General features: G+C 41.2%; 1 protein-coding gene across 3 annotated transcripts in view; it reads left to right on the top strand.

Annotated features, from left to right (window-relative positions):
* shank3a (SH3 and multiple ankyrin repeat domains 3a) overlaps nucleotides 1–27433 on the top strand; it is a 284296-nt gene that overhangs the window by 137714 nt on the left and 119149 nt on the right. For all 3 annotated transcript variants that reach the window (XM_078167969.1, XM_078167968.1, XM_078167970.1), the window contains 3 exons: nucleotides 23647–23755; nucleotides 24308–24459; nucleotides 26347–26514. In XM_078167969.1, the coding sequence (XP_078024095.1) occupies nucleotides 23647–23755; nucleotides 24308–24459; nucleotides 26347–26514 (429 nt within the window). The remainder of the gene's footprint in view (nucleotides 1–23646; nucleotides 23756–24307; nucleotides 24460–26346; nucleotides 26515–27433) is intronic.

The raw sequence follows: 27433 nt of genomic DNA, 5'->3' as shown, positions 1-27433 counted from the left end.
GTGGGTAAACTTGTTAAGCGAAATAACTGCCACATACATTATTTTCTGTGAGCCTCCGCTGAGAGTCTCAGAGCTGTCAGTCTTAGTCAGTGAAGGCTCAGCAGGTGGCAGCTGTCAGCAGGACGCCCTCTGGGCAGCTTGACCTGAGCTACTGCACAAATGGGCAGGCTAACATTCTATACAAAATATCCTTCATAAATATGGCTTCCATTAGTCTAGTTGGTCAGTTTCTGATAGAGTTCAGAATCTATGGGGTATAAAGCCCATCATTTACAGTTTTACCACACCTCTGGTTTTGTAACTTTGTTTTTCATGTGCTTACAAATCCAGCTAGGTAACAGCCATATTACTCAGGAGAGACTGACTAATATGTGTAAAGTCCTTGGCAGTTAGATGATACATGACATCACAGCGATCGTGATGTGATATATTTTAAAGGGGGTGGTGAAGTAGTAGTAGAATAAGATACCCCACCTATGGAGCCTAGACACTGGTAGTGATGGCGAGATGAGGAGGGTGCTGAGGATCTAGATGTGATGAGGAGTTGACTTTTGATGAGCTTGACCTGAGCACTAGATATGATAACTGGAGTTTGATGGGGTGTAGGAGGGCGCAGCTGACAGCAGCAGAGAAGACAGCAGTAGCATTATTTGCTGAGTGAAATTTGATTGGTTTAACTGGGAAGAGCGATTGCCTGTAATGAGCTGACTGGGAGAAGCGAGGGGAGTGAGATGGAGAGAGAAAATTGTGAATGATTGAAGCATAAAGAAAGTCTTCCTGATTGAGCGTACCCTAAGCTTCATTAAAACTACACTCTGTGCTAAAGTGTGATTTGTGTTCCTTTGCTTTGGCCCTTGCTTATAGAGTGACAGTCTTATTTAAGATTGCATACCTAATACACTCCATACAGTGGGCTACTGCCCCAACCTTAATATGGTCTGTGTGCTACTACTTTTCTAGTAGGGCTGTAACAATATTTGTGTTTGTCGATGTGTCTGCATCTGATGCACACGGTTGCACACACAGAATACAGTCCCTGTAGATTGATGTATGTAATGCAGAACCAAAGTTCACAAGTGCAGGCTCTACCCACAAACTTTTAGCTGTTGGCAACTTATGCTGAGGTTAGCACAACAAGCAGATTTGTGTGCAAGTCAGTCACACTGTAGTGTGCAGATGTAATGCCATAGCTGGAAGACCTGCCCGCAGGTTCCCAGTCAGCTGCAAAGTAGAGAGAGCTGTGTATAATTGCTCCTATATGAATAGTAGCACATCCAACATGCTAACACACATTCAACAGCAACACCCAGACTTGCTTATCACCATGATTTTTCTGCTGTACCCAGCTTGCACTGAAACGTGACTGCTAAACTGAACTAAACCATAATTTCGATGTATCCCTGTTTTTTTTTTTTAGCATGTTTGTGTAAGTTCTTGTGTGAGAAATTGCAGCACTGTTCCCTTATGTGTCACCACAAGAGTATCTCACCTCCTCTTTTAATTTTTCACTTAACCTGCGTAGGGTGTGTACGTGTGTGTTAGAGAGAGACAGTGATTAGACAGATTAGAAAGAGTGAATTGATTATGTTGTGTTCATTATGCTCTGAAATCAGGCCATGTTGAAACTGTAGCCCCAGGCTCTTCATAACACACCCCACTAAGCTCTATGTGGGTCTCTGCTTGCAGGTACTGCTGATGTTCATTTTTTGGTCTCTGTTTTTGTGTTTCAAGTTAAGTATTTTGTCAGTGCGTTAGAGAATAGGGAGAATGTGTTGTCCATAGCGCTTAGCTTTAAAACGGGATTGTGTCATGGCACAGTTTGGTGATGAATCCAGTCTGAAAGTTTCAGATCAGATAAAGTTAAATACATAAGTAGATCACACATTTGGTTTAAATGTGTTGCTCTACCATTGCTAAAATAAGTCCCTGTGACAGTGGGCAAGGAGACAAGCTGAAGTGGGTTAAATCCAACAATTTCCCAGTTGGCCCTCCACCAGATCTGCAGTATAGAGGATGCAGTCAACTCCCTGCTTTCCATTCTGTGCATTATGGCTTATACTGAACAGAAATTTCTTCGGTAGATGGCAATCATGCACACCGCAGCCACATTCATACACTGTTAGAATGAAATATCTATCTTATTTTTCCTGTCTGCAGATAATGTAAACCCAACAAAAAGCAATTTAGCTGGCTCAAAGCTCCACATACTTCTATTTTTCCTTTTAGTTTGTTTGTGTGTGCCTCTGTAATCTAAGACACTACTGATCACCACTGATGCGTTTGAGAAAAAGTGAAGGTCCTCTGCATTTTGCATTCACCCATCCATATAACTGAACTGGAACGGGACCTGCTGTTTGGTCTTGATGCTACACCTCATTGCACAATTTCATTTCACAATAAAGAAATAACACATTGTATAGCTCCCGTTCCGTACAGCGAAACATCCCACTAGCAGGAGACTCATCATTCTAGGTCAAGCAGTATGAATAGCTGACTGTAGAAAAGGATGCCAGAGGCGTAAAGTACAATAGAGTTCTAATAATCATGGAGCTGAATAAATACACTACCCACATACCCCCTGTCTCAGCCTGGAGCGTGCTTTCTGCCCTCTTCTGTTCACTCTCTGTAGCCCGTAGGCCTATTTGCTGCCAGGGTTCAAATGTAGGGGGAGGATCATTTTTGCTACATATTCAGCTGTAATTTGACAAGTTTTAGTAAGCTGCCGAGCTCCAGTTCACCTTTGGTCTGTTTAGTTGTGTTTCACCCTCTGGCTCTGTCTCCCCACTGTCTGCCTGTCTGTGTCCTGGTGTCAGTTTGTGTGTCTGTCTAAAAGCACATGACTGGACCTGATTCAGCTCTTTCTTTCTCTGGACTCTTTGATTCTGATGACAGCATGCATTCCCGCTGCTTACAAAATACAAACACACATAGGCATGCATACAAACAACAATAGAGCTCCATTGTCATATTTCATGTGGCGGAATTTATGGACTGCAACTTAGACTGCACACTAGGGCTGGCATGATATCAGATTTTCAGTACTTTATTATGGTGGCTAAAGGGTTTGTGATAATGACATTATCCTGATATTTATAGATAATTTGAAAATAATAATAACAATGATGATGCTATCAGTCAAACTAATCTATATTTTCACACAGGAAGGCAATCCAGGGACTCCAAAATATGTAAATGAGGAAGGAAATATTAAAAGGTCTTAATTATGGTGGCTAAATCATTAAAAGAGCTTTAAAGCTCTGAAGAAGACCTACAGTGGTTGAAACACGGTGGCTCTTTTAATGATTTAGCCACCCTGATAAAGGCTTTCTAGTATTTCCTTAAACATTTAGATATTGTGGGAGTACTTGGATTGCATTCCTTTGTGTCCTGTTGCTCCCTGTTTTCTATGAGCACACGACCATTTATTTTGTTGTACTCTTGAGGATACAGAGCTACCACTCATCTCTTTTTTCCTCATCTATAATTTTGTTTATTGTGGGTTTTGTCTCTTGTTTTAGCAAAGTAATTAAAATCAAAATACAAGTGTAGGGAGATGGAGAGAGTGTCTGTAACTATTACTTTTGTGAAAAAGAATGTGTAAAACAAAGAGCGATTTCACTTAATGGACAGTAAAAAGGCAAGCAGATGGTGTTGGAAGAAGGAGACAATGCAAGAACAAAAAAAAGTGATGATTTAAGAGGCGCTGGATTATTTCCATAATATTATCATGTGTGTTTTATTCACATGATATCAATATTTCATTTTTAAATGTCACGGCTCAATGCAGCTCAATTTTATTTTTGAAGCCCAATATTACAAATAACAATTTGCCTCAGAGGGCTTTACAACATTCATCATCTCTCTGTCCTTTGGACCCTCACAGCGGATAAGGCAAACACTCCCCCCAAAAAAACCCTTTGATGAGGGGAAAAAAATGGTAGAAACCCCAGGAAGAGCAACTGATGACAGGACGAACATACGTGCAATAGATGTCGTGTGGACAGAACAGATGCACATAATAAACTTACAGTAATCCATATGACAGAATGATACATAAAGAGAGACAGACAGAGAGAGACCCAGAGAGACAGAGACAGAGAGAAAAGGGCAAGCAGTAATGACAATAGCTGCAATAACATTAATTTTACTAATAATATAATAATAATGATAACAGTAATTTGGTAGCATATGTTGTAAGCATATATTAATATATGATAGTATATGTATATGACAATAATAATCATATGTCTATAATAACAGTAGATGTATGACTAATAGTAACAGCAGTAGTAGGAGGCATCAGGCAGAAATTGTGACTGAGATCTTTTTTTTCCAGCTAGACCTGGTCAGATTGAAGTTCATGGTTACCACCAGTTTTGATAGTGACAAAGAAACTCTTCAAACCACCTCCGAAGCATCATTATAACCTCTCTTTCATCTGTTTTTGCGCTCAGCATGTTCCAAAAAGTCTTTTTTTTTTTAACCAAAACATGTGTAGAAACACTTTTTCATCCCAGTCTACCCCTCACAAACAGTTATTTGCCTTGCAAGCAGGTGCGTTGATGGTTTGCAGGTGTCAGAGTGTCTGCCACCTGGTCTTAACTGTAATTCATTGAAACGTCAGTGATCTCAGGGCACATATTAAGCTTACTTTAGATATAGGGCTCTGTGAACCCTGCAGCTCGGTTGATTGCAGTCAAGTGCTCTTTGCTCAGTGCGTTGGGGGCGTGCCAAGAAAACTTGTGGTATTTTCGGGGCCAGGCTCACCTGGCACATCTGTGGTTCATTCGGATACAGAGTGGGATCAGAAAGAATATATTATCACACGTTATAGGTGGCTGTGTTAGAGGCTGTGAAAATCATGGCAAATCACATTTGTGACTTTCATCCCCCTTAAACACAGGGTGACACTTTGGCCATACTCATTAAAAAGAAGATGGTGTGCCGCATAGCTGTGGCCCCAGTTACTTACCTGGAGACACAAGGAGGGGACTGACAGAAAGGAACAGTCCTGAGGGAGTTATTAACGGAGAGAGAAGTTTTAATTGATCTGTTTTTTTTTCATGGAACAGTGCCTGCTGTTTTGCAGGAGAAACTGCAGAATAATTAATAAAAATGACAAGTTTGTTGTGCACATAAGCACTGGTTTCTGTGGTTATTTTTTATTACACAAAATTTAACCAGCAGATCTGCCATGTGCAATTGTGGCTTGACGGTGCACAGTACCATTTCAGTTAGAGACTGCTCTCTACCTCACCTCTCCTCCCACTGGCACACACGGCATGTCACCAAGATACCAAATTGTTGCAGTAGAGGAAACAACCTCAGTAAAGCCAGGAAAATACCAGCTGGCCAGTCCAACACTGCACTCTGCACCAACACGAAAATAGAGCCCATAGATTTTGAGTGGAATTTCACTGTGACAACACTCGTGAATGGTCTGCCTTCCATAGAGATCTTGCCTGAGTGTGTCCCTGTGTAGTCATTAACACAGATCTGCACATTTAAATTTGTGTGTCCCTGTTTATGCCCATGCCTTCTTTTTTTTCTACAATAATGGGTTGGCAAGTAAGCCAGAGCTCAATTGTACCGATGGAAGAGACAATGCTGGACAAAGCCATGCTGCCAGTGTGGCCAGGAGGGCGGGTGGAATTGGTTGAGCGTACAGCAGAATGTGTTTGGGGGTCCATATACAATAAGCCTGTGCTCTGCATGTTTGTGAGTGTGTTGATGAGTGGGAAAGAGGCCGTGGCTTTGCCGTGCTTTGTTCCGGCCTCTAGCCAACCCTATCAGAGCTGCCTCATACTGCCCCACTTGCCCAAACTGTAGTTCATCAAGAGGAATACTAGAAATTATACAGAGCTAAAATACAGCATTCCAGTGTTGCTGAAAAGGATTACTCAGGAGACACCATGCTGCTACGTTCAGAGAGAGCTTCCAGGAGTCGGGCTACAGAGGTTAGACTCAACACATTACTGCTTAAATGACTCATGCGATCAAGAGTAAATGCAGGTTACTGTCTCAGTGAGGCTTTGCCTTCTGACACTGTTTTATTTAGAAACCCAGAGAGAACAGAGGTTTGTAATAGTGTGTAGTAACAGTTTGTTGTGAAGCAACTTCAGTTTTGTTTTGCTATCGTTTAATTCTGGATTTTCTATTCAAAGTTTGTGGCTTGGCATGTACATTAAGTTCACACGCTGGACTGGCTGGATGTGTGTGTGAACTTCATTTGACCGCAAGAGCTGATTTTTCGCTGTTTCATGTATGAATGACTCAGATTTTACCTTAACGGGGAATGACTAGTCACATTTAGTGAAGACTGCTTTCACGTGTTTCATGTCAGATCAATTTGTCTGTCTTAATGTGTCTCATTTTACATGGTTTATAAAAGGAGATAGCCCCCATAATAGGGTAACCATACTGGTATGTGCATGCTGTGTCAGCAGATGGCAGGGGTCCAGGTAAAAGCTGGCTTTAGGCGAGAATGCAGAGAGGCATTTTTGTTGCTCTCTCTTTGTCTATTTTTCTTGTTGTCCTTTACGTGCTTTCTATTAGCCCTCAAAAACATCAATAAAAGATCAGGAGCCCCCTGCTTAAAAAAGACAAACAGAGAGAAATCTTGGTTAAAGGACTGAAACCATAAGGGACACTGGTAGGAACAAGTTATTTAGAATGGGTGTTATGATTATTATGATAATGACTGTGTCTCCTGTGAACTAAGCAAGCTGTGGGATTGGGCTTCTTCCTAAATCCTCACTAGAGAGGTGTAAAATTGAATTGCATGGTGCGCGAAAACATTTATGCTCAATGATGTGTTAGATGCTGTTGCCATAGTAACAGCACTCCCATCACTGTATCTGAGTGTTGTTGGTTTTTTTTTTTACTGCACTCATGCATCATAAATAAAATGTGTTTAGTGTGCTAAATTATGAATCAGTGAGTGTTATTTTATGTGTGTGTGTCTGTGTGTGTAAAAGCGTGTGTACATATGTGTGTGAATGAGTCCAGTACATTTCATCCCCAAGCCTCCACTGCTTTTTCATGTGGTGTTAGTCTCCCCCTAAGCTTAAGAGTGTATCAAATTACTCAGAGATTTATTTTGCTGCTATACAGTAAAGGTTGAAGATTCCCCTCACAGAAAATCCTATTCCTCGGGATCAGGTCCATACTCTGTCATACAGCATATTGGTCTTTTTGTAGCTGAGAGCATTACACTTTAAGCCTGTTAGGTATGGATATTGGAGATTACTTAAGCTGTGGCTCTCTCAGACAAACATACTGTAGGCTGAGGTCCAAACAGACATAGACAGAGGCAGAAGTGCTTGTGGATGCACACAGATAAAACACAAAAACACCAATCTGCTCGAACAGGCGGGAAGCGGTACGCAGCAGCTTTGTTTGTTAGGGGAGTATAAACACCCACATTAAACCAAGAGTTAATTAATATGTTCTTTTATTGGACAGATTTACTAAATCCTCTAGTAAGATATAATGTTAAACGAACAATCTGCCTGTGTGTGTGTCTGTGTGTGTGTGTGTGTGTGTGTGTGTGTGTGTGTGTGTGTGTGGTGGACTTTGCAACTGTTTAAAGGTCAATGTGGAAACTAGTCTCAGGTATTTTTCTTGTTGTTTTAAAGTAATACTCCACCGAAAACCTAATTTGAGTATCAAATACAGGCTTAAACGGCTTTAGATTGATTTAAAAAAAAAGGCTCTAAAAGAATCTATAGACACCATTCAAACCCCTCCTTCTTACATGTAGTTACACCAGAACAGAAATAGGCAGCCGTCAAAAACAGTCTGGCAGTAATGCAAGACTGTACTGTATGTGTGGAAAGGCAAAATATCAGACAAAAAGTTTGGATGAAATCATAACGAGACCATAAACTGAGAATGAACTTTGTAAGACTGATGTGAACTTCAGCCGAGCTTTTTGTTGTAAAAACAGGATGAGCTAGTTAAAAACATGATATTCCCATGGCACACTGCGCTGTTTCTTTTTGCTAACTGCCTGCCCACCTTCTTTATAATTATTAGACAGAACTGTCAACTCATTATACACCGTTTCCATCTTTAGCCTGACATTGTGTCCACATTAGTGGGGGAAGGGGACTGGATATTTCCCTAACCAATGACTAGAGACCAACATATCTGCCTAAATCTTAACATCAGTTTAAATCCACACTGATGTGTAGTTATGTCACCATACTGGATTTGCCAGGGTTTTAAGAGTGGAGTCTAGCGAAGTGAAACAAACTATGATGCTGGTTGGTATTGAGAAGACATACAGTACTGTAGCAGTTTAGAGCAGCATTGATAGCAGTGTCTGTCTTGTCTATAACAGTTGCCATTGTCATTATACCTCCCCATGGGTTTGGTGCACCATTTGACAACGCATTACAACAGTGCTCTTCCCACCCTTGATACCAATTGGCTAATTGTTAGTCCCCCCATGGCACTCCTTGGATTTTTTTCATATTTGAACACAGAAACCACTGTTTGATGTCACAGTGCCAGGCAAATCAGTCAGTTTGGCAGAGGTCTGAACCCAGGGAATAGTTTTCCAACTGGTTACTACATGAATGTACAGAGACTAGTGTAATGAGAGTGAATGACATTTCCATGGTGCACATACAAACAACATTCTCCTCAACCCTATTTGAATACATGTAGCTAATATAGACTATATACACCCCTGCTGACCAGTATTATTTAGTTGTCTTCAGTATTGACTGGAATGTAATATGTTATTGTCTGGTATGTTGTGTCAGAGCATGGTTCTTCTCCGGGTTATTCAAATGGAATAGATGTTAGCAAAAAGCAGTGATGTAGGTAAAAGCAGCGAGAGTTGAAGTGGGGATGTATGAGGTACTTATCCACCTTGCCATTAGGCAGCCCTCTCCGACAAGAACTGAAGCTGTTATATTGCTCTCTTCAAAGCCACCAGACTCCTTCAACAGAAACAGTAATGTTACCCTGCAAGACTAACAAGGGAATTGCTGGTTGCTGGTCTACCGCTGCCTTGATAAGTTGGTTTGTTTGTGTTATTGTGTGACTTTTGGAACCAAACAAACATTGTGTCTACAGTAGTAGATTGCGTAGCTTCCATGCTGGTTAGGGGAATTAAGGAATAAAGTTATTTTGGAAGATTGCTAACACCCAATTCTCAAAGAAGACTTGGTTCAGCCTTGGCACATTAGGTGGGCCACGGTGTTTTTATGTAGCAATCTCATCATTCAAAAACCTACATCAGGTGACAGTAAAAGGTTTTTAGAAGGGATTGGGTAAACAGCATTTCGACGCTGTGTTTTATTCATGCATTTGTAGAGGTATAAAATGGTGCAAACATTGGAACAAATACCCCTCTTCCATTACCACCTTTGGCCACGCAGAGTCAAACTGTGCTGTGCCGATTTACTCTTCCTTTGTCAGTTTTAACATGCCGAGCCACGCCAAGCTGCACCGGAGATAGGCGAGGTGATAGAGGTGACATTTCGCCAACTGCAGCCAACCCTCGATATCTCCCCTGATCGCCCTTGAAACAAATGTATGCATTGTGAGACTTCTCTCACCTCTGTCTGTCCCGGAGACCAGTGAGGAAGATGTTTTTAAAAGTCTCTGTGTGTTCAACTTTTGTAGCTTCTAACTGAATCTCTGTATTTTGGAGTTTAGTTTCTACTCTGCATCCTGATTCTACTTTATATATCTTCTTTATTTTACTAGCTCATGTTTGCTTTCCGCTGTAACGTTACAGTGGTGTTAAGTTACTGCTGATGACCCAACATTGAAACCCAACATTTCCTTATTTTGCTGCTTCACATTAAAAGCTGTGACATCACAAAATAATGGAGGAACGTTAATGTGAAAAATCTATTAGAAAAGAAATGTGTTTATCACCAAATTAGCAGAAAGTGATTATCTTAAATAAAAGAAAGTCCACTAATGCTTCAAAAGCAGAAACAGCCACAGTGAGATGTTGATGAAGAGCTGCAGACAGCAGGCTCTTACTGCACCTCTGCAAACAGCTCATCTCCAATAGGCTAACTTATTTTACCTATGATACACTGGAATACACAGATGCAGTATACACTGGGTAACTGGATATCCTCAGCTTCTGTGCAGGCAAATGAAAGAAAATAGCCCTGGAAGAAATGCATATAAATTTAATACAGCCTCAGTTTTTGTTAAAATAATGTATTGATTTGGCTCTAAATAATACCGTCCAGTACAACACTACCACAAAGTATGGCTTTAGAAATGTTATTCAGAGGGAAATTAACATGCCTCCAATGATTTGAATATATAACCGTCATGGGTAATATCAATAGCAGGGCTGTTGAATTAGATTGAATTTTAGATGTGCAGGTGATCATAATATTTTATACCTTTTATGCATTGCCATTGGTAACCTGATGGCTATCATATCAATGCAGTGACATCAGAGGTAATATAATGTCGCACCAGACAAGTGAAATATGTCATGCTCGGGCAGTCCATTTTCCAACAGAATGGTTCCCTGAAGCATTTCGTGTGGCTACTTTCTGGATGGCAAAAATAAATACTTTGTATTAAAAGTAGTTGTTTTTAAAATCCACTTGCATCTGTGAAAATTGGAATGATGAAGAGAAAAAGCTTGAGTTGAGTAGCAGCCCAAGTGTTTGCTGAGACATGCAAACTAGAAAGAACATTGCAGTCATTTATTTGATGTGCTCAAGAGTTACATTTTACTGACATACTAGTGTCTATCTGCAAGTAGTATTTTTCTAGGTTTGTTTATTGCTAGTTTGTGTGCAAAATGTTAATTAATATAAATCTGACCAACTTGTGTATTCTGTAAGACTTGAACACTCAGTGCATTTACATGGACATTAATAACCTGTTAATGAGCATTTAGGATATGGTGTTTACGTAATCACAGAGAAATCAGATTATTCAGATTCCTTGTACGCATGAAAATACTAATAACTCAGTCACTGATTACTGCATGCTATTTGCTCAGGCGCTGTAATGTTTACAAACACAAACCAACCTACTGTACATTTACTTCTACTTGACAACTTAAGTGTTAATTTCTGCTCTGCTGCTCTGCTCTGATCGCCAACAGCTGAATTCTGACCACCATCTCTCTATCTCTATGTCTCAACTAGGGTTGTCACGATACTAAAATTTCAAACTCGATATCGATACCCAGGAAAATATTCAATACTTGATACCAGTTTCGATACAGCAGCAAAAAATTAAGAGGCATGTCATTTTTTAAATAAAGATCAGAACAGTAACATCAATGATAACAACAAAAAATCCCCCCAAAATAAATAACAACCAGAAACAAGATCTGTCCATACAAATGTATTTATCTACAGCCCTGTTTATTTTCTGTGCTTCTGGTGAATTGGCACCATATTTTCGTTGCTGATCAAATAGAGTTGGTAGTTTAGGCTCAGGATGCTCCTGTTTCTACCTCACTATGTGATCAGAGAACCAGGGGTTACGGGAGAAACCAAACGTTTTTTCAGCTTCAATCTGTGACTTTGCAGTTAACATAACTTTTCAGACACACATAATTGTGTTGTCCTGTTAAACTAACATTGTCTATTAATGTTACAGACGGGCATGACTGATAAAGTTTTCTGCTTAGCTCCCACATTAATGTTAGAAGTTATATTTTAGTTTGATGTTGGCGACACCAGCTGCTCAGCTGCTGGTGAGGGGAGGGGCTGTACCTGCTGTCTGCAGCGTGCTGTGTTCACTTCACTAAATATTGCGCTTTTTCCTTTATCATTTTTGACCAAAACTGGCTGCTCTGATCCTCCTGCAGCTGTGCTGGCCATATTACAGCAACAGAAATGTGTGCGTGCATGCACAGCAACGACAACAAGCCGGGTTGCAGTGAGGGCTCTGTGCCTGCTAGATGCTGCCTGCACAGCGCGTGTCCGTCAGACCCGTCGTGCGCACCAGACAGGCGCTGAGGTGGCGTGCACTGTTAGTATCGATACTTTTGTAAATGAGTATTGTATCCGGATACAGCGTTTGAGTATCAATACTTTTCAGAGTATCAATACTTTTGACAACCCTAGTCTCAACCATGCACACACTCCATACTAAGCTGATGTTATTCATAAAAGCAGCTATGCTACTCTTATACCACTGTCCTCCCCACAGGAGCCAGCCTGTCACTGTCACTACCGCAATGAAGGACAGTGGTGCAGTGCATGATGAGACACAGCCTTTTTCATTACTGAAAGACAAAACTTAATTTCTTTATCGCACCAGGAGTGAGATGCTGCCGCCGCCACTGCTGTTGTTATGTTACAAGGCTTAAGCTGCGCCTGTGATAGATTGTCGCCAGTGCCCAGTAAGCCTGATAAAGTATATACTTTTAAGAGTATCCCGTTTTCTTTTGGAGTACTTAAGGTAGCATATTCAGATTTGTCATGAATGGGACTTATCCTGGTTTCTGAAAACTGGATATGGTGTTTTCATTTAACACATAGACACGATACTCCATAAACACAATCATAAATGGGTTATGCTTTTCCATGTGAATGCACTCACTCATAACACACACACACACACACACACACACGCTGTTACAGTTACAGTTTTACATTTTCTATTCTAAATTAACAACACAGAAAGTTTAAGATGCCAGTGCATTCTTCACAGCCATTGTATCAGACAGACAGCCAGGTGCCTGTTTGACACAGAGCCATTATTTGCTATAATAAGATTGGCTCCCAGTCAGAGAAGGGTGTACAGTGATCAGCAAGAATGCAGTCAAAAACAGGCAAAGACCAAAACCATACATGCTTTTGCAGAATTTCAAATCATTTAAAAATAGTTGTCTGCCAGAGTGTGGTGACCCTCACTGATGGATCCACAAAAGGCACGTTTTACTTGCCTTTGGTGTGCAGCTGATGTTTCAGCAAACACAGCCTTACCTAAACCTGGGGTGGACTGAAAATGAAAAGGAATAGTAATAATCTCTGACCCATACCTGAACAGACAACTAACAGCTGCACCTGGGCCCAAAATTTATCTGTTGACTCTCCTTTGACTATTTTGTTATAAACATCTTCAGTATTACACAACTCCACAGTTTATAAGTAGGATGTTTCTTTCAAATGGCTCAAAGGTTCAAGATAAACCAATATCACACGTGATAAGAGGGATTAGAGCTGTAAATAGAACTGTTCCACTCTTCTCATCTCTTATTCTCACCCTCTTCTCTCTTCTTCTATCATGTCTTTGCACCACTCTCCTCCATTCCTTCCCCTCACGTGACCCCATTTTCTTGTGTTTCTGCCACACCATATCATTGTGTTGCATTTTTAATGGGAACATGCTTCTAGACCTTCATACTCTGCAATAAATCCATGAATTATAGAATAAACTGACAAATAAAACTAGCTAGGCCATTTGCCTGTTCTTTTTTTTCTCTTGATGAAAAGAAGTTTAAAAAGAGGAGCCTCTGTTTTGATAGTGAACCTTGAGTCAAACTGAAGATGCAGAAAACCAGTGACAGCTTCACTATACCGTCTCTACTGTCACTGTTTCCTTTGTGGTTTTGCTGAAGACTTGAAGTGCATCTTGGTATGCTTATGCTTTTATCTTCCTCAGCTAGGGAGCTCAGTGACTGCATGACTGTGACTTCCTCAACTACAAGACCATATGTATAGAAGATGATCAAAAAATATTTGCCTCATTTTCCACATTAAAAATGAAATCCCGTCCCAACCAGCACTTTTTTGTTTTCTTCTCAACATGCACTACTCTGAGGCTAAATATTCTAAAGTGTGTGTTTTTATGTATTGCGATAGTACAGGACAATCATTTTAATCCATTATGTCACTGCATTTTAAGTTATTTTCGACAGATATTGATGTTCTTTAAAAAACTGGGGAAATATGGCACACAAATGCAAAATAAAACCCCACTTACTATGACAAATGAATGTGTTTAGTAGTCTACTATTGACAAGTGCGTAGGTTTCCTTTCAACATTAGGGGAGACAAATATGAAATGGGGGGCTTGAGGATCCTCTGCCAGAAAATTTTGAGTGTCAAACACTTTGGCCTCTAGTTTCCCGGCATGGCAGGGTGGCGAACCCTGCGCAGAGCTAGTTTCGAGCAGCGCAACCCGAGGCGCGCTCAGTTTGGTAGTTTGGCAGACCGAGGTGCGCTGAGATGGGTGTGGCAGCGCAGCAGGGGGAGGTGTCGACAGATCCAGCTTGGCGCAGTGACAGTGACAAAGGCTTCGCCGAAGGTGCGCTAAAAGCTCGCCAGCTGAAACCAGGTCTACTGTCAGCGCAGGGGGAGCGCAGCCGGTGTAAGTTTGGCTGACCAGCGGGCAGTGCGCACACGTCACCAAAGCCTCACGGGCAGGTTTCCAGAATGTCAGGCACATTAACAATGTAACAAATACCCACAGAAACCACTATTCAATGCAACTATCTGCAATCAGCACATAAATGTATCTCTATATCGACTGTCCTGTCACATCTGATGTCAGATCAAAGGGGATTGCCACTGTTTGGCACGTTTGGCACACGTAATGGAAACCTGATTTGATTAACACAGCTGCAAACTAATGAGTTCACATCCCTCTCAGCCAACCACAAACAGCCACAGCATCAGATAGGGAGTATATATTCAGCATCTGTCATCTTAGAAAAGTCAAAAGAAAAGAAACAGAGTGAGACTGCAGAGTGAGCGTGCGCGCACGAGAGAAACGCAACATTGATTTACAATTGTGGTGACCTCCTCCCAGGCTACCTTTGCATCATCAGCCCGTGGAGGTCTGCTCGCAGTTCCGTATATTCGGACACTGCGTGCTTGGACCTCCCGGACCAAAACATCAGTTTCCTCCTGGGAGAAGTTTGGCCGTCTGACGCTGCTGCTCTCTTCTGCCGTGGTGAATTGAGTAAACTCTCATTACGCCTTCGCACAGCGCATTTAAGGGCGAAGAGAGGGGCTCATTTGATTGGTGTGATGTGAATGGGCTGTGTAAAACCCACTCCACGCCTTCTCTCCTCCCTCTTTCCGACTTGCACATGCAGGAGGGACGGAGGTGGGAAAGAGGAGTAGCTGCGCCAGCGCGCACGGTGTCCACCTGGCCACACCCAGTTGGCGAAGCGCAGGTGCACTGCGCCTCCACCTTGCCCAGTCTGCGAAACTAGAGGCCTTTATCTCCTGCATTCTGGTCAATTTTATGCACCAATGTATGGTGTAAACATCTTTAAATTTGTCAAAATAAAACTCCTCTGCTACTTTCGTGTCTGTATTGGTGTTTATGCACATGCTCTAAATATTGAGAGTGACGTGTCCCCTGTGGCTGTAAGAATGTAGCCGGATTCTGCAAGTATCTAATATGGAGTTGTGTGTCTCCAGCTTTGTCGGTCTAATTAAAATGCAGTGCCCCTGCAGCAGGTCGGCCTCTGTACAAAGCATCTGGGAGACGGAGGTCATGGCTTGCCCGCCCTTTCTCCAGTCTTTATATAAGTGACTGTCAACAAAGCACAGACAGAGAATCAGGAACACTCTGTGCCAGGTAAGGGTGTTTGTGTTTGCTGACATGACTACACACACCAAGGGGCAGTTGGCTCTTTTAATGTGTGACTTACTGTTGACAGCACAATTTGTAGTAAGAGCACCGGTATTTCATACAACAAAACATAGTCTGCTAATGCCTTTGGTAGGTTTGTATTAATGGACGCGCCCTCATGATGGTTGGAGTTTGTGGGGCTGCCCCCTTAAAATCAAAGATTTGAATCATCAGTTAAAGATCCGTGAACTGACTGAGATTCTTCAAGTCTTTTTTTGTCAGTCACTGTACTTTTAGGGATGTTTCGGTCCCCAAATTTAGCTGCAGAGTGAGAGCTACTCGCTTTAGCTCCGCTCTGTGGCAGCTGCCTGGTGGAAGAGAGGCTTTGCCAGTTCAGGCTCCAAGATGATTTTATCTGCTGCATTTTGCTTAGAAGTGGTGAATTTACAGCTCACAGCAATGTAATATTATATACTCTCTGGCTTTCGTTTGTTGCACATTTTTGATTTGTTGTTAGCATAGGTATCACTCATTAGCTCTGAGGGCCAACCTGGCTTGTTTACTATATTACATGAATGTCACTGTCACAGTGAACATCCAGCTGAACCCTGTTCAAATTCTCAATTCTTCATGGAGAAAAGGAGCAAATAGTCAAATATTCATATTGTCAGCCAAATGCAATTCGAGTGACGAGTCGGGGTACAGCTCTGGAATATTACGTTGTATACGTACAGAATTCCCTATATATTTATGTATCAGCAGAGTACTTAATATAATCATATTAATCACAACAGTCTCAGCTCTGTTGATCATCAGTGACCCTGTTGGGTCTGATTTATCGGACCATCAGTCAGTGTCACGGCCGTTTTCCACATTGCTGTCAGCCAGACTGAGTAGACAAGTCACCTGGCATCTGAATCCTCTTCACTACACAAATATGACTGCTTGATGTTGACATGGTATACCTGATGAGCTGGAGGCATTAAGTAGTCCCATGTGAGTCAGTTGTTTTAGCCACAATAAGATCAGTGACCATTTTTAACAGTCTGTTTTGTTGCCAGCTGTCAGGGATTACCCTATGAAATGGCTAACTTCACTAGTAGGTCTGTGCACCATGTTGTAATCTTTATACACATGTGCCACGTGTAGACATAGGCAATAGACCTTGATGTAAAAGTGTGAATATCTTTAACTGTAACCATATGCTTGTCTTCATGATACGGAATCTGTAATGAAGTTTGCACTAACAGCAGTAATCCGTTTCAGTGGGGTAAAGCATAACTTTCACGTCTGCTTGAGGCCTCTGCTCTTTCGTAACTGTTTAGGCTGCACTCATATCATCCTGATGTCTGACGGTCCCCAGAGCATACCCATGACCCACTGCACTGGCTCACTGTGTTTATTGCCTAAGCAGTTGTGACGCTTTAGAACATGTGTGTATTTTACAGGTCAGCTCACATTAGGCCAGTGTATGATCCTACCGAATAAGCATCATGTTGGTGAACATGAGTAATTACTACTCATCCATGGCCCAGCGTACTGTAGGCCAGCTGTGAGGGACCAGGGGCTATGTAGCCATGTGGTAATGAGTGTAAATATAGGGCAGTGAAAGTGTCTGACACACATATGTGCATGCTGTATGTTTCACACATGGATGCACATTAGCTATTAAGCAGGACATCGAGTGTGTGCACCTCCTTTTATGAAGCTGTGGCAAAAACACTTTATAGAAGGAGGGGAAAAACTATGGGAGAATAGCGGCAGAACACAGTGAGTCAAAGAGGCAGGGACGACAGCAGGGGAGACGGGGGAGTCATGTTGTCTCTGTAATTTCTGGCCTCCTACCCAGGCTTTTATCAGGTAGTGTCAGATAATCCCCCCTTAGTGGTGGAGGAGACAAGAGCCTCCTCAGGGTACTGAACTAAAAGAAGGAACCTTTATCCTCTTTGTCCTGCTAGCTGAAGTAGCTCCTCCACTCATCTTGTGCCTCTGATTGGTGATCCTTTACAAGGTGCTGCATAGCATTCAGGACACATATCCCATCATGCCAATATTTAAAAAAAAAAAAAAAAAAAAGTCTGTAGGAGAGGGCAGAATCCTAAGTTAATGAGGAGTCTGAAGTCCTTCAGGTGTCTGATGACAATTCCCTGCAATTCTAAGCTCTTAAATGCAGTGAGAGTATTAAGGCTGCCCCTCGATATGAGGAAGTTGCCTTAACCCTGGCTGCTAAATAAGAAGGCAGTTGATATTTACCACAGGGAAGTTATATTGTAAGGTAGGGGGCATAGACTATATAAAGATGGACAACACATCTTCATTTTCTCCCACTGTACAAAAATGAAGCCAAAATATCCAGGATACAGGATTTGACATCTTGCTTTGGTGATGTCATTTGGAGCCAGAGTCTGAGCAGTAGCGATTAGGAAGTGGAGCCACAGTATCGAGTTACAGCCGCACATCTGTGCAATTGAATCGCAAGCAGCACGCAAGTACACCCATTGACGCACATGGCAGGCAGTCATTATGTAACACCCCTTTTTATAGCATCATATTACTAACTAAAACCAAACTTATCAGAAAAACAAGTGATTAAACATACATCAGTGTGATAATAACTATCTTAAATGACCGAAACCATCTTTGGGAAAAATTGAGTTAATGTGTACTTTGATGTTTTTAATAGTGTGGCTCATGTCCAATCTGCTAACATGGAGAAAACAGGGTATATAACCTATACACCAGGGGGTAATCGAGATGTTTTAGCTTCAGTTTTGGGGATCTTTTATGTCATATTAGTAGGGGGTGTTTCCCAGGTTACTGAATGAAGAAAGAGTCAGCGTTAATGTTAGTAGCATTGTTAATTTATCACATTTCACATACTGATAATCTGTGTGTATCGGATTTTTTATCAGTGGACTTCCTAGAAGAAATACATAGTAATAGCATAGACGTTTTGTGGCCGTTTGTGATAAGTTTGTGCAGGGACAAAAAGTATATTCATATCACAAGCACAAATTAAATGGTGTAGATGAGGAATAATTTCTAATCATATGGAGAGGACACCTCATGCTGAGCATCAAACTATATCTGCAGGCTATTTTCTTGGTTTAACAAGTTGGTAAATTGCCATAGATTCTCAGAGTTGATTATTGCTGCTGTTTCTTGCTCTGCTGCACCGAGATTAGACACTATCTTTCATTTCGCCCTTCCTCTCTCTCTTTCTCTCTTCTTTTCTTTGTTTGTCCTCCCCCTCTTCTTTTTACTTGATCCAGCACAGTAGGGTGACACCATCCTCATGACACTAGTGTTTGTACAGAAGCTGCATAGATCTCCAGTCAAACTTTTTGTCAAAGGTTGGGGTCTAGAAAAGTGCAGCTAATGAGTAAATATCTGTATCTGTGTATTCATTGCGATTTGGGGTCTGTGCCGCTGCACTTAATGGTAAAGCCTGCAGAATGTGGGATAGATTTGAAATAGAAAAATACACTTTGTATCACAAGGTTGTGTTAGGTTGTTAGCTTAGCCTCAAACTAATAAATCATGGCAGATGGAAGAAGGGCAGCCATAAAACCTAAACCTAAATCTTGTGACACTGTTGACAAGTTGCAGCTAATGGAGTATTTGTTAGATGTTAACAACAAGTTGTGTGAAAATTCTGACTACCTTATGACCTTGTGCACATTGCAGCAAATTTAGTGAACCATCCTTTTTGGCTGTGGAAACAGGTCATTTTCTGTTCCCTTAGTAGTATTTCAGTTAAAATATAGTGCTTTCACTGTTACCATGCCAGACCAAAACTCTGAGCATTTGGAGTAAAGTGTGAGATTTGAGCTGCAGTTGAGGCGTCATGTTGTGACTACTGTTTGAAAGTGACAGATGAGTTTTAGTTGCGTACTTGCGTGAGAGTTTCCCGCTGTATTGGCAATCATTGTTGAATGGCTACTAAAAAGAGAACAGAACTGTCTGCTCATTCATTTGCCAAAATTAGTATGGGCTGACGAAGAGCACATCTTTCCTTCTGAAGGAAAACAGGATGAAAGTCTTAAGTCTAGTCTTAAATGTGGAGACGGTGTCTGCCTCCCAGACCCTAACAGGAAGATGATTCCACAGGAGGTGCTGGTGCTTGTACGTGTGATGGCTCAGTGAACCTACACATAATCAAAAGAAGGTAACTACAACATAAGGCCGTACATGATAACTTGTAATCAAACTATAGCGCTGTAAGAATATACATATGAGTGTGGTAGTCTGATGGAGAAGAGCTTATACACAGCTGAAGCTGCTAGGGAAGTTGTTTGTTTTGAGGAGTACATGCTGGATCAGATTCATCTATTAAGTTGTCTTTGTTATGCCCCTTAGGCTAATTGAAACTGTTGTAGCTCTCAAACAACAACAGCAAACTGTCAAGTTTAAAGTTGGTGAAAAAAAAAATGTATTTGTGACAAAATTAGGTTGCATATATTGCACGTTCAGTGACTTTCCCTAAACAGCAACTATGCTTTTATCTGGAAATAGTTACATACAGTATGGTTTCACGAGTGTTCACAGTGTGAGCTCAATCACAGCCCCTCAACCGTCTCCTATTAGTGTGATTGACTGGCATTTCTGTGTTAGTGGGTTATAACTTCCTACGGCAGTTTATTCAGCGGTTTCAGACAGGCTGTCATGCTGATACAAACAGGGCTGACTGCCAGAGAAGCCTACATGCTTACAACAACATTTTGCCTTATATACCTTGTATAGTATAGCGTATCAAGGCTATCGGCCATGGTCTGACAAAGCAATTGTTTGTGTTTCTTAAAGGGGAATGTCACTTAATGAAAGAATTCCAATATGTTATTTCCATGGCCTTGGAAAGTTCAAGAAATATTTGAACATGAGCTACTCTCTCTCAAAGCCATAAACCAGAGAAGGGTGTCTCTAACTCGGGATGTCATAGGGTATAAAGTCTGTAGCTGCTCCTTAGACAATGACTGGGAGCCCTATTTTGTTGACCTACAAAATGTTTGTTGTCTTTTTTACACCTAAATGAGCTTTAGTCTGTTGTAGTGTTCTCAGTGCTGAAACAGAACACGTACCCATATACTCAGAACATTTCCCTTGGTGCTCTCTGTGTCATCTAGAACATCTTTCAGAATTCATTGTCTATGGAGCAGCTCCAGACTTTATAATTTATTAATTTATTAAGTTGAGTTTTAGCACTAGTTTTTGGAAGTGGCAGAGAGATGATCATTTTTACTAGATCATAGGTTTCATGTATAATTTTGGAAAATGGGTGTAGCTCCCCTTTAATGTTTAATATTTTGTTATTCTATGAGATTTTGTGTTGGAATATAAAGTACATACTCTATCAAGGTTGATATCACTGGTCCTCATGGTCTTTCCCCCCACCCACCAGTGTTTTATGACACTAATAACCATAAGTCATGGCAAGACTTTTAAAAAGTAGCTTTCTTCCCAGAGAACAACAGAAAGAATTTTGCATTTAGATGTGGTACAGTCGTATTCATATGTGAATGAAACTTGGCAAATAAATGAATTAAAAACAAACAGATCGGGATACTACATAATTTTTTCCACTAATGTCATCCACTTAATTCTATGAACTGAGAATGAGCATTTTACCTCACTTGCCGATCATTGCCAGGCGTTGCTGCAGGTGCATGCACAAGCTTGGGTGATGAATGCAAATGAAAATGCAAAAGATAGACCTATTTACTGTTAAATAATCGCTGCTTAATGTAATAGGTAATCAGCGTACGGATGGTTGAGATAAAATGATCCACACACATCTCTCTGTACCAGCTGAAGGCTTTTTCAAAATATTTTGTTCAAGCTGGGAACATGACAGAGAGTTTCTGACTAAGTCAAGAAGAAAGAGAATTTCAGTACCTGTCTCCTAAAGGAGGAAACATAAAAGACATGCAGAGATTAAAGTTAAGATGATTTTTTAATGTTGCCAAGGGATAAAATGGGGGGGATTTTGGAAGTGTTTTTGAGCTTGAAACATAAACTGTAAAACTGTCTCACCTATTTATTAAAACATAGATGGGTGGGTTTGGAATCTAAGTAAAATTAATTCATTTTATATTGAACCGTTATTTAGCATTGTTTTAAAATGAGTATGCAATTCTCTTTTGATCAATGTTTTAGGAGTAGATATAACTGAAATGCATTCTGTCATTTTCATGGCAAATTATTGGTCTTGCAAAATAACAACAAACAGATTGTCTCTCCAACAGCTCGGCACAGAGCTTCAATGTATGACAGACTGTCACCGTTCTGTTATTTCTTTCTGAATATTTATACATCGTCAGTATGTCATGATGACTTGGAAATGATTCTGTTTGTGTATTTGCACGTCTGTGCATCTATGGTGCTTGTTAGAGAGAGAGAAAGATAGCAAGACGGAGAAAATATAAAGAGTTTATAAAGACCCTCACCGAAACAGATAAATCATTACAAAGGCTTTTTATCAGTCCTCTGTTTAACAGGCAATAAACCACACATCAGATCCACCTGATCACTGGCAAATCATCACCGAGCCTCTTCAAGGCAGTATCTGAGGCATTGTGCAGGACACACACAAACACACGCTCGCACACACACACACACACACACACACACACACACCACAGACACTCACAAGCACAACCTCAATGCTCTTCCCACTCATGTGTACATTGGCTGCCAGAGCTGTCTTTGTATCCCATCACCATAACAACTGCCTCACAGAACATCTACAAAAAAGGAAAAAGCCAAAGTGAATTTCTCTCACTCAGTTTGACTTGGAGATGGTGAGAGTAGCGGTCGGCAGCTCCTCGCAGCATGGCAGTGTGGCGTCTATGAGCGAGAAGCAGGCTTGTAGAGGCTAGCAGGCTGCAGATGACTTGGTGTGAAGAGAAAGGGAGTGTGTGATGCGAAATTCGAAAGGTGTAGTGTGTGACTTCTAAGAACGAGGGACATACGGTATATGATGCCGCACATGGTGAGTGTCAAAAATGGCTGCTGTGTTCTGTTCACGTTCTGGCATGTGGGTCTACATGTTTGTATGTGTTGAAGTTTGTTGTATGAAATGCCTTGTGCCAAGTAATTAAGTTGTGCAAATGTTTGTGTGTGTGTGTGTGTGTGTGTGTGTGTGTGTGTGTGTCTGGAGGCTTTTGCACATGTGGATGTTACATAATGACTCACACTGAGAAACAGAGAATGCAATAGTAATGAAAGTTTTCTGTAAAGCTCAATTGGAATATTGCAGATGTTGTGTAATTACATCCTCAGACACATATTAGGCTATCATTGATATTTTATATGTTCAGTATTAAAACATAGTGTAGTAGATTTGTTTTAATGATTTCTATTTTTACTTCATGCCTTTTTTAAGTACAGTACATAGTCATTAGATACTTTCTGGGTATATTAGTATGTCTCAGTACAAGATAGATTGTTGCTTTGATTCTTCAGGCTCTAGTAATCCGTTATGAAATGTTAGTGTTGTTATCTTGCTCATAGCTTCATTTTTCACTCTATACTCTACAGGCTTAAACCCATCAGCAGAGGTGATGAATATTTTTAATCATAAGTCACAGAGGAAATTAAGTGTATTTGTGTGTGTGTGCTATGTGTGTATTAGTATTTGGGTGGGTAGGGTTTGCATGTGAGATTGTGCATGTGTCTTTGCTTGTTTTATTAAAATGACTTTAAACATCAGTGTTAGCCCCAGTGTTGCTCTCAGGCACTGTACAATATTATAGCCATTACATTTGAAGTTAAAATGTGATGTTAGCCCCAGAATCTAATTTTCGTGTCACTGATATCCTAAGGAAAGGTTTCCATTCCTGTATTACTTTACAGCCCTTTCCTTGTCTTTTTTGGTCCATCCTATTATAGCTTATATATCTCCTGCACATGGTCCATTTGCTTGGCATGACAGAACAGAAATAAAACCTTCAAACACAGGAGGAGAGAGCAGCGACTTAAGCTTTCATCTATGAACTGCATTATTGAACATCCCCATCCACACAAGTCTGACATCACCCAATCACAGCTGTCTCTTCCTCTCCTTCCCACCTCCCCTCTCCCGGCTCCCTTGTCTCCCTCCATTAGGCAAACCTGAAGAAGTTCATGGAGTATGTGCAGCAGAGGAACACTGAAAAAGTCTCAAGGTTCCTGGAAAAAGGCCTGGACCCCAACTTCCATGATCCAGACACTGGAGGTGGGGAAGTTTGTGCTAAGAAAAATCCTATCCCTCCCCTACTTTAGTTAATTGTCTTTTTTCAACCTTGATTTGTCTTTTCTATTGTGCGTTTTCTGTCTGTCTCTTTCTGTCTTCACCACAAAATGACCATGTATGGATTTTCTGAAATAAGCCTTCTGCATGCTGAGCAAAGCTGGATTACTCTCTTTGCTAATCTCCTCGCGTTTATGCAAATGTTTGTCCAGCCATAAAGGAGATTTCCCTGTTGGGTGACCTGTTGTCTGACAGAGAGGCTGTGAAGCGGGGGGACATAAGAATGGGTTGATTTAACACCAACAGGAAGCAGTCACTTCAGCAGACAGGAAGGTGACAGTCATGACAGCCAAGGCAGTTATCCAAATGCAGAGTCACTGAAAATGTAAACCCACAGTTTTAATAAGTAGTGGGCAATTTAGTCATCAAATACTGACAGCTTCAATTGTTGGATGTTCATCGTCTAAGACAAGTGCACAAAAATGGGAATGCGCTGATTTTTGATATCGTTTGCTCGCTCATCCTTGGATTTTGCAGAATGTCCTCTGACGCTGGCAGCACAGCTGGAAGGATGTGCAGAGCTCATCAAGGTGCTGAAGAGTGGAGGGGCGCATCTGGACTTCAGAACAAAAGATGGCATTACCGCCCTACACAAGGCCGTGCGCAGCAAAAACCACACAGCGCTTATAGTGAGTCTAACGCACACATACACACGCACACACACACAATCGTAGCAGAAAGCTGACTCATCTCTTTTATTCCTTTTGCTACACCAATTGCCTGCTTGCAAACTTTCCCTGTGGGAAAGGAGAGTTTGCAGGTAGGCAATCTCTGGCACAGCAATTGAGTACAGAGGGTGCTTGAGCAACTACTAAATATGTGAGGCTTAACATGCCCGTTTTGAATGGGCTGGCATACTCATTGAGTGGCCTTGCATGTGTCTGGTTTGAGGAGGCTTGTAACCCTAATGAAAGGATTTACATGAGTCATATAATTGATTTCCTGTTGAGCCAGAACTGTTGAAAATGGAATTGGTTATTTCCGCTCAGTCTTTGTCATTATCCAAACATTCAGTGTCCCCGGGCTGTGTAACATACATAAGCTGTTGCTGCTGTAGGTATAGTAAGTCTTCAAAAGGTCATACTCCAGTTAATCTCTCCAAATACAATCGACAATGGTGTATTCACAAATATTTTACATACGTGTGCTTCAGTACAAGAATGCTTTTAATATAGAGTCCCTCACGCATGATGTTTTTCTGTAGGCTGACGCAGAAGTAAGCATCACACTGGTTCCCTCTTTAAAAAGCCTTTGGGTTTTTTCTGCTGGACTTTGTGTTATTGCTGAAAATAACCTTTGTGGCAAACAAACGTTTATGATAATTACATGTTTTGTTCAGCAAGATAAGCTTCACAAATGAACACCACTTTCATGATTACTGAAGCCTCAATGCCGTCACCAGAAGTAAAAAACTGTTGTCAGGCTATAAACGAACTACACTTTAGTATCATGACCCAACGTCACCACCATTACAAGTGTGTGCAAAGCTGTGCTCGGGGGAGCTCGGTTTGATGGCGTTCTGTAGTCTTATTTAGCCACTTGGTAGCAATCACCTTTTTAAGACACATAGAAGCTTCAAAGTTCACAAGTGGGCTGTTTACTGATGTATTTTTTGTCATAGAACAAAACCTCAAAGTCTCTCTTTGCTTGTGTTAACCACAGACCTTATTTCAGGCATCTAAACAAAAACTCATTGACTTTGAGTCGAGGGAACCAGGAGTGGTAATTGCTAACTCATTTCCGGGATTTAGGACTCATTCCTGGCAGGCTCTATTTCAGCGGTGGTGATTGAGTTGATCAGTTCCACTGACTGAATGATTATTTTGCTAAGGTTCCTGGATTTTATTTTCTCCAAATGCAGGTACTTAGTAATAAAAATATACATTAAATATACACTGGTCTCTTTGACCTCTTCAGCGAGTGATGCAGGAATGAGTCCTAAAACCCGTAAATGGATTAGCATTTTAGCACTCTCAGTTGCTTCATCTGAAAGTCAGTGGGTTTTTGGGTAGATGCCTGAAATAAGGTCTGTTATTAACACAAGCTTAAGAGACTTTCACGTTGTTTTCTATGACATAAAATACATCAATAAGTACCCCACTCGTGAATTTTGAAGGTATTGAAAAACACAGTAGCTGTCAAGTGGCTAAATTAGCCTGCAGATTTCATCACGCTGAACACAGATTAACAGCCTTGTTGTGGTGGTGATGTTAGGTCATGCAACCGTAGTGTAGTTTGTTTAAAGCCTAACATTGGCTTTTTACTTCTGACGATTGCATATACGCTTAAAGAATCATCAAAGAATTGAACAAAATGTGTATGTATCATAAACCTTTGTTTGCTACAGAGCTTATTTTCTGAAATACTCCCAAATCCAATGGAAAAATCCCTTTTTTCATCATCCCTGCAGCACACTACTATTGCATGGTGATGACAAATACAACAAGGACTGGAGACTGCATGAAGTAATTTAAACAGTATTCCTAAAACCTTCAACCTTTCCCTTTTCCCACTAGACGCTGTTGGACTTGGGTGCATCACCTGACTATAAAGACAGTAGGGGGTTGACTCCTCTCTACCACAGCTCAATGGTAGGAGGAGACCCCTACTGCTGTGAGCTGCTGCTGCATGATCATGCACAGGTCGGCTGTGTGGATGAGAATGGCTGGCAGGAGATACACCAGGTAATACACACTGACGCGCACACACACACACACACACACACACACACACACAGATAGAACAGTGATAGGTTGTGTGCAGAATACCAATGTAGGTGCAGGGTAAGAGGTCCTGGCTGTTTTTTTTTAGTTTCATTGAATTGATTTTTGTGTTTCCCTCAGTTCAAGAATTTCTTTTGTGGTGGTCAAATCCCTTGGGGGGGTCATGTGCTGGCGGGAAGCTCTAGCTTGGAAGAAAGTCATTTTTTTTCCAGTCTAAAGGGTTGGACATTCACCGCTTTGGCAGACTCTTCAATCATTCTGCACTTTCAACTGCAGTCCCAAACCAAAGAAATAAATTTAAATATTGGCAAAAGTTTTTGTTTTTCTGCAAACGTATGTGTGTTGGATGCTAACATAAATTTTGTAATTGCAAAACTACTACTTACACATGGCACTGTTGATTTAGTGACCACCCACACCTGTACTTATACTGTAGACACACTCACACATTTTAAATGCTCATTTACTCAGAGATAGGCAGTGCACAAACACTGACGGCTAATGAGGAGTTACTGGGACTTCAGAGTTCATTGATATCAATATAGTTACTCATCGTACTGTTGCTGCAACTGTATCCGAGTGAGTGCCTGGCAGTCCAAGTAGTGGTGTCCATCTGTGTTAAAGGGAAGAAATAGGTTTTGACCTACGAAGAGCAAACAGGGCATATTGTGTACATTTTATACTCACACTGCCTCAAGGCATGCCCTGCTCTGTAAGCATAATGGGGGCTAGTGCCTACATGCTGTTTTTGTTTGTGTCAGGGCTTTTTAGCTTACATCCGAGTAGTGACAGAAAGACACTGGAGGTCTGAAGGTTCTTGTTCTGTGAATGGAACCAAACAGAAACCTGTGGGACTCATCACTTCTGTCGCTGACGCTGA

Source organism: Epinephelus lanceolatus, chromosome 5 (assembly GCF_041903045.1).
Source record: "Epinephelus lanceolatus isolate andai-2023 chromosome 5, ASM4190304v1, whole genome shotgun sequence".
Lineage (NCBI taxonomy): Eukaryota > Metazoa > Chordata > Actinopteri > Perciformes > Serranidae > Epinephelus > Epinephelus lanceolatus.
The sequence above is the reverse complement of the archived record's forward strand: the minus strand, read 5'-3'. Positions and strand labels throughout refer to the sequence as shown.